Raw genomic sequence first — 13,362 nt, forward strand, 5'->3', positions numbered from 1 at the left:
GCTGAGTCAACTGAGAAAACTTGTGTATAAATAGATAAAAATATGAATTGACTTTGACAATATTTTTAATGAGTTTATACTATGGATGTAATACAACAGTAGAAAAAAAAGAACACAGCAACACAAACAGCCCTCTGCCGGCAGAACCAAAAAATAATAAACATTACCTTGGAGGAATCTTGTGACCTTACCATGGCTAAATGCACCGATACAGTAATTAGGGATTATATATAGAAATAAATCTAACCATAATTTTTTTCCACAAACGTTGTTGAACTTAAATTCAAATTTAAGAAATTTTATTAACGTTTAAGTCCTAATACTAGAATTCAAGACATTTTTAGGTTTTGCAGACACCTTGTCAACCTCTACTCTACCGTGAACCGATAAGGGAATGTGATAAAAAAATATATGGTCTTTCGTTACTTTTAATCCATTGATAAGGACCTAATACATCATAATATTTCACATTGAACGCACGTGTGTACCTGGTCATAGAGCTTGCCTACAAGTTTCAAGTGCTTCTCCCCTCCCTCCAGGAAAACCACACCATTGCGTTGCTGGGCCATCAGCAGACACAGCGGCAGGGCCAGCTCGTGGTGCAGCAGAGCATCCTTCAGACGCTGAGACGACTTCTTTGTGTTCCGGATCTGTCCAAAATACCCGCCCTGTGGACACACGCAAACGACCAAAGAAATAGACCCAGAAGCGAGCAATATTTGACAGTTAGCCAGCTTTGTTCTGTTTTTTATTTGGTGCTGGGCCGATATTACCCATCAAAAAAGTAAAAAACACAAAGGAATGACCTGAATAAAATGCTTTTTTGGTCATCGGCATTGCATTACGTTCGACTGAGAATAACGATCACAACTTTTATACGTTTCTAAGTTGGCAACCATATATCAGTTTGCCCAGACTGACAAATGATTGCCGAATTGTGATAATGACTGATAATAATCCTATAAAATTACAACTCATATTTAAAAATTAAGAAAGTCATATCAAAAAGGTGAAACATGGGGTAAGTGTCATTTTTGGTTCATCATTGGTTCACATGTTCAGCAACATGCAATCATCAATAGATTCATGAATTCCAATTTGACATATATGACAGTAGTAGGCTCACTCATCTAATTTTACAGAATCTTCATTTGGGCCATAATGGGGAGCTTAGCGATGCTGGTACCTCAGCTTTCAGTTGCTCCCCTCCCATCATGGCCTCCAACTGCTCCGAGGTCATCTCGTCTGTGATCTCGATGCCAGCCATTTTTTGCACCACCTCTTTCAGAATGAGTAGGTCGAAACTGTACAGGACAAACAAAAAGAGCAATTCACATTGTCGAGCCACCACTCAGAAAAGAGAGGCAACCTTTCCAAAAAGTATTTTTTTTAAAACACCCCGACAGCAGATAACTTCCATGCTGTTCCTTTGTATACCAGAGGACTCTTCTGCAAGTAAGAGCTCATCTGAGCAGAGCTGCGATTACCACCAGAGACTGCAGACTTTACAGGGAGAACTGCACCGTGATGAATGCTCCCTTTCATCTGCTGAAACCTCCCCTGTAAGCAGTCTCCTGTAAGTGCAGCACAAATCCCTTGTTCTGTTCAGTTGTTATTTAGCCTACTGCTTCTGATAGGGGGATCAACAAGAACCATAGACACACACATGGCTTTCATCTTCCACAGTGTAGCAGTTAAAGTTGGGCTGGGTTGATAAAAAAAATAAAAAACTCAATCGCATTTTCAATACTATGTTTGCACATCTGCCAAACTTTGGAAAATATTTTGCGTACCAAAATTTTGCGTTTAACAGGAGTCTCTGTTGCATTTGAGTTACTGCAGCTAAATGGCTCCATCAGTTATTCACACTGTAGACGTCTTGTAACAAAGCTAATCACTAACTATATATACAAATTTATCTCATGAGCATATACCCCTTGAAATGCATCATCTTGTAAAACATGTTTACCAATCAAAGATGCACAGATTGCAATTTTGTTGGCCGATTCAGATGTCTGATTTTGTAAAAGTCTAACCTGCCGATTTTGGCCGATTATGATTTTCATTCAATTGTATGTTCATCATAAAACATTGACTATTAAATATCTCTTACATTGTTGTCTGATCATTTTGAGTTTATATCCGTGATCGGAGAAATCAAATTTTCTTATCATTTGGTTTCATTGGGTATATCTGCTGTACGTCAATAACGAATACATTGCGTGATCTCATCAGGCTCACGTGATATGACAGTTGCACATAATATGGACTACCGCAGCAATTTTCAGTTACCACAATAGTGAGATTACTGATTTTGACACTGTGTGTTTGTTATTGTTCATTATTCACTATGGAACAATAATAGAACATGAAAGTGACCCTGGGTTCCAATAAAATAAAATACAACATGGAACAGTTACTGAGTTCCAATAAAATAGAATATGGGACTGTCACCAAGTTTCAGTAGAATGCAACCTGTAACTCCCACTGGACTTTAGTAGGATACAGAAGGTTCGAGTATTGGAGCACTTTTACGAGTACATGAGCACAGTATCGGGCGTGTCAATTTGACCAGCACAGAATCTGAATATCTGACACTGATCTGCCAGTCATGGCCGACGAAGTAAGATGGCTGCCGCTGATGTGGAATGGTCTGTTGAATCCCTTATCGCGACAGTATTCCAGTATTAAAGTGGACAATATATTTTCTCTAAAGAGCTTTTGTTGATAAGAAATGTGTTTGCCGTACTTCCGACAGGATTTGGTAAAAGTCGCATATTTCAATGCTCTGATTGTTAGTAAATCTATCCTATCTATCTATGGGGGACGGTAGCTCAGGAGGTAGAGCTGGTCGTCTAGTAATCTAAAGGTTGCTGGTTCGATCCCAGGCTCCTCCTGCTAGCATGCTGTAGTGTCCTTGAGCAAGACACTTAACCCCTAATTGCTCCTGATGGCTGCGTCCGTCGGTGTTTGAATAATTGTAAGTCGCTTTGGATAAAAGCGTCTGCTAAATGACTAAATGTAAATGTAAATGTATCCAATTGCATCCAGAAACATTTGTCTGCGCCTGTTGTGATGAGTGATCAGGAAATTGAAAATGAACGGAGAGATTCCAGACTAATACGCATTTGCAGTTGGTCTGAAGATGCCAGGCAAACTGTGCTGTGTATCAGTGGATGTTGAGTGAGTGAGAGGAGAGTGAGAGCAGGGGTTACAGAACCACAAGCACAAGGTCGTAGCATCTGGTTCAATCCGAGGGATGTAATTTAAATACCAAATAAATGTATGGTATGGTTTGGATTGATTGATTCCCATAATTAAATTACAATAAGAGATGAGAGTTACATTGTGAAAAGGATGCTGAGGATGGAGCTGCCAGGCAAGAGGAAAAGAGGAAGGCCAAAGAGAAGGTTTATGGATGTGGTAAGGGAGGACATGCAGGCGGTTGGTGTAAGGGAGGAAGATGCGCATAACAGAAAGTATTGGAGGCAGATGATCCGCTGTGGCAACGCCTAACAGGAGCAGCCGAAAGAAGAAGAAGAATATATTTCTTCAGTTTCAGCTGGCCTATACCTGCATATTTTGACCAACAATTGCATGGTTGGTACACAAAATGTGTTTGGAAGCCATGCAACCATTTTCCGCTTCGGTAAAATACCAGCATCATCACAGACAAATTGAAATATTACATTTCTGTCTGAGACTGAATTTGTTCTGTGAAATATCAGATGGTATATTCAAAAGTTGGTTGCAATTTTCATGATAAAATGGCAATATTTCGAATTAAATCGTGAGATCCTGCACAATACTTAGCCTTACTTTGTTCAATTATGTATTCTTATTATTCATTTTGTAAGTTTTTTCTCCTCCACTTAACCACCTTTCCCCTCCATATTTGGCACAATCTAAAATGTCTTTAGGTGCGAAGAACTAATGAGTGTTGCAATTGCTCAAGGATTGTTTGCAGGCCAGTGAATGTCATGTTACCTCTTTCCTGCTTTTAGCTGATTAGTCACGTACTGAAGAAGGCCGGCCAACTCTATTGGGTATTTTCTGAACACAGCACCGCACAAACACGCCAAGCCTATTACAAAGAGAAAGGTCAGCAATTTAAAAACATATCAGACATTTTCACTTCCTGTTAATCAAAGGATGTTGTTACTTAAATAGTATATTGCTTTGTTGGAGGATGACCCAGACTACGTCGCGTTTGCATAACCAAATATGTTGAATGCCTGTTTTTAATGTGCTAGCTAAATAAAGTCTCAATTAAAAGAGAAATGGATATTTTTAACAAAATAATATAAGTGTAGCTTTACTACGCGTTTCAACAACAGTTGAGAGGAAACATACTTTGAAGCCAAGAGGAGATAGTAGTGTCGTCATGTTTCATCTTCTCCTTCTCTGGGTTGGCCAAAGCCTCGATGATACAATCTAATTATATCTGTTAAGAAGAACAAAGCAGTAAAGACAGAAAAACCTTGTGCCTCTGAGCAACTGTTTGCATAAACTTGGCTAACGAGGTACCAGTGAAGGATACATGCCAAGACGTCATAGTTGAGAGATGTGAGGTATTTCAAGGAGTCCACTACTGGACCAATGAGGTTGTCGTACCACTGGATTTGAGACAGAATCTGGGGGAGATAGCACAACAACACAGCAACTGAGGATTAGCGCACAATAGTCCAGACTAGGCTTGGGCGATCGTGCAAAATTCCAATCGCCAATCGCTGGAGGGCAGCGATCTGCTATATACAATTTTAATCGAGGGTTCGCGCACATACAACATAATGTAATAGGGCAAATGCGGTCTCCCCGTTCTCCTGGCGGAGGGTGCCCGACCACCTGCCCCATGGACCCCCCTTCTTATCAGGCGCGTTTTGTTTTCAGCGTGAATGGGCATCGAGGTAGCGGATTGTCTGGGCAACATAAATAACACCTCGCACCTGATGAGACCTGATCACCAGTGGTTACTCGACAGCTCTGAGCAGAGAGGGGGAGAGCTTCTGCCCCCTCTCTCCCTCCCTCCCCCTCTCCACTCCCGTTTCAGAACACGGTAAACTGCACTTACACAGCTTCGATGCTCTGATTTTTCCTGGAGGATAAAAAACTAAAAAAAAAAAAATCTGTCATCAATGTCAATCGCGATAGACAATTTAATCGTAAATCTGCCCAAGCCTAGTCCAGACTGCCCTATACAGGGGATGTGAACGACATTGATTGTACAGAATGCTACATATAAAAAACTGAGGTAAAATACACACATCATTCTGAAAATGCGGACACTCCGATAATAAATATAATAAAACAATAAAGATGATGTGCACTTAATCAGTTATAAATATAACCTACAACAACACAAATGTGATAGGTAGGGATGTAACTGTATACCATTTTAAGGTATACCGTGGTATCAAGCAACCACAGTTCTGAACCGTAAACCTTTCCCTGTCATACTGTGCCCACAGTATAGATTTATGTCACAAAATTGAAGGTGTAAACTTTAATTCACCCTCACCTTAGCAGACGCGTTCAGCCATCCTTGTTTACAGCGGCAGAACTGCTTTACGCCAGAATTATACGACAGTGCATTACGTTACTTTTGCGCGCATGGGAGAGAGTGTAAACAAACAGGGGGGAATGGGGCTTTGGTAAATTGCCCATCGGATGGATTATTACAACATTTGGTTGCCTGCTACCGCATAGAGGCAACATAAGGTGAGGGCAATTAAAGTTTACATCTTGCAAATAGGTCGGATTTCCATATGCCGCTTATTTTGCCTCTCTTGTGAATTTGATACCCCTGACAAGTGCCTTCCTGTGCTGCGCCGCATCAGAGGCGTTACCATGTATTTTTTCAGTGAAAGTACTAATGACTCTGACTCTGACTCTTAATTTGGTACAATAATAATAATTAACTTTTTAATATACTGTATTTTTCAGACTATAAGGCGCACTTAAAGGCCTTTAATTTTCTCAAAAAACGACAGTGCTCCTTATAATCTGGAGCGCCTTATATATGGATTAATTCTGCTTGTGCTTACTGACCTTGAAGCGATTGTGTGGTACACGGCGCTCTGTCAACATGTTTGAGTATGACTTTGGTAAACTACAAAGCAGCACCGCTTGCAGCATTACGGCTACCGTGGTCAGGAGCGTCGTGGAGTAATACATACTGTGCTTCACCATAATATTACAGTGTGTGTGTATAAGGACCCCAAAATGGCACATGTCAAGAGACAAAGGCTATCAGTCACGTAGTAGAACATGGGAATAGAGCAGCTGCGAGAGAATTTAACATTAATGAATCAATGGTACGGAAGTGGAGGAAGCAAGGAGATGACCTGCGCCAAGTAAAGAAGATCACACAGAGTTTCCGAGGGAACAAAGCGAGATGGCCACAGTTAGAGGACAAAATTGAACAGTGGATTATTGAACAGAGAGCAGCAGGTAGAAGCGTCTCTACAGTCTCTATTCGACTGAAGGCAACAGCGTTAGCACGGGACATGAATATCAATGACTTTCGAGGCGTTCCTTCTTGGTGCTTTCGTTTTATGAAAAGACGTAATCTCTCCATCCGCACACGAACTACCGTCTCGCAGCAACTGCCAAAAGATTACGAAGAAAAGCTGGCCACTTTCCGTGCACTGCAAAAACAAGATCACTGAAAAGAAGATCCAGCCAGAGACTGGATGGCTTTTTCCACAAATCTCCGTCCCTATTGATCTGCGACACCATGCGCGCCCATCTCACCGATGCTGTCAAAAACCAAGTGAAGCAAACTAATTCGGAGCTTGCCATTATTCTGGGTGGATTAACTAAAGAACTCCAGCCGCTAGATATTGGTGTCAACAGGGCGTTCAAAGTTAAACTGCGAGCTGCGTGGGAGCAGTGGATAACAGAAGGCAAACACACATTCACCAAGAAACGGAGACAGCGCCGGGCGACTTACGCTACTATCTGCCAATGGATCGTGGATACCTGGGCTAAGGTATCAGTCTCAACTGTGGTCCGAGCTTTCACGAAGGCCGGAATCATCACTGAACTGCCAGGTAACAGCAACGACACTGACTCGGATTATGACGAGCGGGATCCGGGCATGCTGGATGCCGTAATCGCCCAACTGTTAAACTCGGACACTGAAGATGAAGAATTTGAGGGATTTGTGGACGGGGAATCAACTGAAAAAGTGAGTGTATTGTGTTGTATTTTACGTGTTATAACTGAACAATATTCAGAGTTATTGTGAATACGCTAACGTTTGATTTAGCGGTATCAGACTGTTTTTTTACGTGTTACAACTGAACAAGGTTGGGAGTTATTGTGAATACGCTCATTAACGTTTGAACAATGTTGAGAGTTATTGTGAACACGTTTAATAAAGTTTGACTGACTGACTTATCTGACTGTTTTGTTTCGCTTAATGCGCCTTATAGTCCGCTGCGCTTTATATATGAAAAAAGATCGAAAATAGACCATTCATTGACAATGCACCTTATAATCCAGTGCGCCCTATAGTGCGGAAAATACGGTAAACTATTTATTTTTTAAATATACAGAAAACAAAGGGGGTAAATTAATACTGTGAAATACCATATACCACGGTACTCTGTAAGATACCGTACCATACTGTGAAATCTCATACCGTTAAATCCCTAGTGGTAGCTGGAGGCATCTCTTCTAGAAAATTAATTTTAAAAGTATTACGCATGCAGGAGTAAAAAATAAGATTTGGGAGGCACCCACTTGTCATTTTGGATGAGTTCAGGAAAATTAGTTCTCAGAGTGAAAATTCTAAAATTGTGTTTAATGTCAAACATCAAACAAGTGTAGCCTGGATATCTTCTTACTGGGTGGATTATAGACTGCTGAGAAGTAGACAGCATGATTCCAACGCTTCAAATTTAAGCAATTGGTGACTGTGGTCTGTGCAACTGTAGCTCATGGAAGACAGGGTTTAATTACTTTTACTGTATTACTTTTGCTGTATATATTTTACACACAAGACATATATTATAGAATAAAATCATTAGTAATAATTGTATAATATCCATATTATAGTTATGACATCTATATTATGACCAAGCAGGTAGCGCCATTGATTAGAACAGCTTAAACAACAGTATTACAACGATATCACCCAGCCTAATTTTAAATTGGGCCTGTGTTGGGAGGCGGAGTAATTTTGCTTTACTCTTACACACAACTTGCTTGGGATGTACTCTGACAGACGCACAGGCTGCGCTAAATCCACCAGGGAGAATCCCATTCTGCTGCCCACAATAATACCATTATAGACAGAGTGTTTTGACACTGCGGGCAAGTACATTTAGGAAAGAAGACTCTCAAAATAATCAGTGTAATAAGTAAGCCTAGAGAAAAAAGCCTGAGAACACTCTGTAGGACAGACTAGAAATACTGTTTACTATTAACACTGTAATTCAGGCAGCGGACGTAATGGTACAAAATAAATTAGTGTCAGAACGAGCTCACAAATGACAAGAACTCTTACGTAATCAAAAAGGATGGTGGGGTTGCTGTGGCTCAGCTTGCCAATCTGCCTCCCAGATGGTTTCACATTCTCTTTGGTCAATCGCCTGGTGAAAGAAAAAAAGGAGAAGCATATTTAACGACAGTTTGGAACCAGAGAAACTGACAAGCCGACTCTGCTACTTCTGAGAGTTTCCCATTAATCAGAAGGGACTATGAATAAGTTGCCAACGAATGAGGAAAACACCCTCATTGACAATTCCAACAGCAAAACGATGCGTGGATAGATACTAGATGCCATTGATAATTTCGAGGTTGGTTATTCTGCATGCCTTTAACCTTAGAATGCATATAACGGGTTAAAAAAAAAACAACTTAGATGATTGTTTTCTTGCCACATGTCTCAAATCAGTACTGGTAGAAAGCACTTACTTCATGATGTACTTGGCCCTGTCCACAGTCTGAGCTTTTACTTTGACCAACAGGGGGTGACTGGAGTAGGTCTCGTTCTTCCACTGCCCATATAACCGATACCTGTAGGTTCAGGGAGAATATAGTGGAACTGTGGTTTATACACTTAATACAAACAAGAAATATTGAGAATTATCTCAATATGATTGAGAGAAAGAAGGCTTACTAAACATAAAATAATAATGTGATGAAAATAATGTGGCCATCTTAAGAGCACCCAACTGTGTAGACCTCTTACCTGTGCTGGTAGGGGAAGAGTTTGAACAGGCCCCAAAGTTCCTCAGACATGCAGGCATTGCACTCCATAAGTGAGAGCGCAGGAAGGAGCACCTGGTCAGCGATGCTCAGGAAACAACTCAGCAGGATCTCCTACAACCAAATTCAAGGCCACAAACAACAAGTATACTATAAACAACTTGTTATTTATAAGTATATAAATAATGAGTACAATCTTTAACCCAGGACGATGCCTTGTGTAAGAGCATCTTCTTCTGATACTAAAGGGAAAGCCAAAGATTGGCCCATTAAAATGCCGGAAGCGTTATTTGGCGGTCAACCTGAGTAATCGGCATTGAGAGAATAGCTTCAGCTGCACACTGGGGAAATGCTCATTACATGGCAACGATTATCTCAATGCTAGATCAATTTAATTTCTGATGCCCCGTGTTGACTCCCAATGACAATGAAAAAATAAGGTCTCGGTAAAAAAAAAAAAACCCAGAGTTTAAGATTTACAAACAGAGCACGTTTAAGGAGGTATTGTATATATTCTGGAAAGTAATTGGTAATAATCAACAGGATAACTTTTGGGGTGCATTTCTAGATTTGAAGAAATCTGGAAAAAATGTATATTACTATTTTATTCTTACTGTATGGTTTCATTTTATTTATAATTACTACTATTATTAATACTACTTTCAATATTTTTTGTATCTTAATTTAGTTTTATTTTATTTACTTATTGTGTAAAACTAAAAAACAATATATACAATATTTATTAATTGCTAAAATACAACACATTCACATAATGACTGTACAAAGGATTTTGTAACGTACCATTTTGTCTTTAACTTCAGCCCTGCTATCAATTTGGTACTGTGAAGTTAAGAAGCAAAGAATGAAAAACAAGCACAATTCAAATTTAGGAAGAATAGCTTAGAAGTAATCAAAAGCCAGTACCTCTTTCATAAAGCCCTTGCCCAAACGGATGATCTTTGCAAAAAGAATGGGGTCGTGGGACAGGTGAGGGCCCAGGTAGCACAGCATGGTGAAGGTGTCCCTGCGCAGGTCGTCAAAGCTCTCTGCTGGGCGAGGGGCCCTCTTGTTTCTTAAGGGCCGCATGACACAACCCTTGGCCCCCTTGGGGACACCAGCTCTATAATAGAGAAGCCAGGGCCATTATTATATGTCATACAGCATTAATCACTGGTTCCTGTGTGCAGGGTTCCCAACTTGAGTTTCAGAGTTCAAAGTAACGTCCAGAATCCTGCATGCAGATCCAACATTTGTTGAATCAGACCTGCTGTCACTAATCATGAAATTTTAGTTGACTATTAATTGTCATTGAAATAATTGCCATTCTAATTGATTCAAATTCCCTTTAAATTTGGATGGAAATATGTTTGTGGAATCTAACAATTCTGCAGAATGACCACGATGTGCTCAAATATTTGCGATTCGGCAATTTTGGAACAACTGTCAGAGTATTTGTTCTTTCACTGAAGTAAAAGTTCTGATTACTTCTTCCTACGAGTGTTTAATTTGTAGTCAGGTAGGTCAGATTTCTTTTGGTGTTTGCATGGTATGGGGGGACTTTTTAAGAGGTTTGTTTTTTGTTCTAGCCAAACCGCAGCGCAAGCACTACGTGAATGTGGTGGAGTGGGGATGAGGCACCTTCGGTACAGCGGCTCCACGGTCAGGTGCACAAGTTGGCACAGTGCCAGGGCGATGGCCTTGTGGGAGGTGGCGTAGAAAGAAGGCATCTGGTCCATAATGCTCTTGGCGTGCTGCCAGTCTCCGATTCTGAGCAGTGCTTCCAGCAGACCAAGCTTCTGGTTATCAGGCGGCTGGAGGAAAAGTGGGTTCAGTTTCATCATTTTAAAAGCTTCAATAAGACATAAAAGCAAGTTGCTGCAAATTTAACAATTAAACAAATATTTTTCAATAAGGCCCAAATTATAGACATGTCAAGATCCAAGGCAAAAATACAGGGACTATAGCAGCATTACAATCTGTTCTGACCATTTGGAACGGTCAGAAGAGATATTCAAGGGTCAGGTAATGGCTGATTTCCATGAACAATCCAACATGTTGATCTCCTCTTCATCATGCCAATAACCTTTTCCTCACTAGCCCTTTCCTCATGACCCAGTCCACACTGATTGTGACTGGGTCAAATGAGTCTCTGATATGCATTAATTCTCTTGTTTCAATTTCTTAATCAATTTAGCAAATTGTAATGTTGATTCTTTCTTTAGGAGCTATGCGACTATTTTACGCTTAAATCCAATACACTTTAGCCACTAGACACTTCAGTTAATGTTTATTTTGTTTACAGAAAGGAATTGAAAATGTTAATTTATTATTAAACTGAACTGTACTGTCAGTCTAATTTCTTCAAAGACAGGCGAACATTTTATACAAATGGATTTATTCATACTTACTTATACATGTAAAAGAAATCGCTTGCAAAAGCGCTTCTTAGCAATTGCTTGTAAAATAAATTTTAAAAAGCAAAAATTCTTCTAAGACACCTTTTCATTCTTGTCCTCCTCCTTCTCTTTATCCTTTTCCTTGTCTTCGCTTTTCTCTGAGGGCAACACGACCATGACCAGCTTGCGAGCAATCTGCTTTGCTTCCGAGATGTCTCGTTTGTGCTCCTCTACAATAGTGACATCCTGTGGCATGAGCTGGAACAACAGAGACAAGCCAGAAAGGAGAAACATTAAGAAACGAGAATGTTGAGTATTTCATATTTTGAGTGGTTCAAAACAAAACACCAATACAGATATTGGCTTAAACAAGGTACTTAAACAAGGTACTACCAATACAAAAATATGATACAGAGCCCGCTCAGATTTTTGGATAATCTTGCATTTTTGGATAAGCATGTTAGATATGTAATGTAGACAATGACTCAAAACTAGGGGTGTAACAATTCCCCAAATCCACGATTCGATTTGACTTTCAAATTGAATGTCACGATTTGATTCTCGATTTATTCAATTACATTTATTCAGCTACATTCAGGAACATTTCCTTCTTGCACCTTTTCACACATGCCATGATAATGCCGGAATAGATTAGGCAAGGGACAGTCCAGAAGCAGTCACCTGGTGTGGTCCCGGTCCACAGCCCCCGCGCCGGAAAGCGACAGACGGAGCAGCAGCGCACGCAGCTCATACACTTGCATGCACAAAGAGGATGTATGTGGATGGAGCACGCAAATAAAATTAAATATGCCTATGAAATAACTCCTGAAATAAATAAACAAGACAATAAATCTATAAATAAATGTAAATATTCATATATAAAAATATGCCCAACGGACCGGCGGAGGCGGTGGGGTGCCTGAGCCCCCAAGCGCGCAGGCTGAGGTGGGGGGGCTCTTTCATTGCGATTTATGGGGTCGTTCATCCCTTGCATTGCAAGCACGCTAAGTGAGAAAGCGAAACTCCTGCAGCGCACACCGCAGGTCCGTGGCATCTGCACTGCAGTGTCTTGCGGACATTCACACTCACTCCCTCTCCCATTCAGAAAACAGTACTGTTAGTTTTATATTTTATTTTGAGCGTTTTGAATAGGCCATTTTTCAAAACAGTAACGTTTTAAGAACGTTTTGAATAGGCCATTAAAAAGAATATATAAATTTCTTTAGATTTTACTATTGACACGGAGACAGTCCGTCATCTAGTCAGCACATTATTAACAACCCTAGTTTGTACATGTGTTTAAATATCATAAATGGACCTAATTCTAATAATAAAAAAGACCAATTCTTTTTTTGTTTCCCTAAGAGGGAAAATTCCAAATTTGAAGGCTGAATTCCCAAAATTAGCTTTATTTCCCCTCTAGCTAACAGAACAAGGTGTTAGGCTCGACACAGTTCTTCTTACATGTGCGTAGAGGTCCTCCAACTCTATGAGGTTGTGGTGAAGTAGTGCAGCAGCAATGTGATAAAGTGACCTTGGAGTTTCCTCATTGGGCTCCTACAGAAAAAAAAACAAAAAAGTAATTATAGCCAGGTTATGTATACAGCCAAGGGTTAACTGATAACATAACTGATAAATAAATGGTTTGGAAGATAATACATTTGATCCCCAGGGGTAAATTCACGAATCACAGCTGAAAACTGTTAAAAAACATATATGTACACATAAACAAAGGTTACAGCAGCCCTTT

At 40.1% G+C, this 13,362-nt stretch overlaps 1 protein-coding gene across 1 annotated transcript in view; it reads right to left on the reverse strand.

Annotated features, from left to right (window-relative positions):
• The window catches only part of thoc2 (THO complex 2), a 66,302-nt gene that overhangs the window by 33,572 nt on the left and 19,368 nt on the right, over positions 1 to 13,362 (reverse strand). The window contains exons 9-21 of the mRNA XM_080013300.1: positions 13,077 to 13,169; positions 11,715 to 11,870; positions 10,855 to 11,027; positions 10,141 to 10,336; positions 10,018 to 10,056; positions 9,200 to 9,330; positions 8,923 to 9,024; positions 8,513 to 8,597; positions 4,541 to 4,634; positions 4,354 to 4,434; positions 3,988 to 4,084; positions 1,187 to 1,304; positions 489 to 668 (exon numbers count right to left, since the gene is read on the reverse strand). Of these exons, the coding sequence (XP_079869426.1) occupies positions 489 to 668; positions 1,187 to 1,304; positions 3,988 to 4,084; positions 4,354 to 4,434; positions 4,541 to 4,634; positions 8,513 to 8,597; positions 8,923 to 9,024; positions 9,200 to 9,330; positions 10,018 to 10,056; positions 10,141 to 10,336; positions 10,855 to 11,027; positions 11,715 to 11,870; positions 13,077 to 13,169 (1,545 nt within the window). The remainder of the gene's footprint in view (positions 1 to 488; positions 669 to 1,186; positions 1,305 to 3,987; positions 4,085 to 4,353; positions 4,435 to 4,540; positions 4,635 to 8,512; positions 8,598 to 8,922; positions 9,025 to 9,199; positions 9,331 to 10,017; positions 10,057 to 10,140; positions 10,337 to 10,854; positions 11,028 to 11,714; positions 11,871 to 13,076; positions 13,170 to 13,362) is intronic.

The sequence above is a fragment of the Zeus faber genome (genome assembly GCF_960531495.2).
Source record: "Zeus faber genome assembly, chromosome: 14".
NCBI classification, from domain to species: Eukaryota; Metazoa; Chordata; class Actinopteri; order Zeiformes; family Zeidae; genus Zeus; species Zeus faber.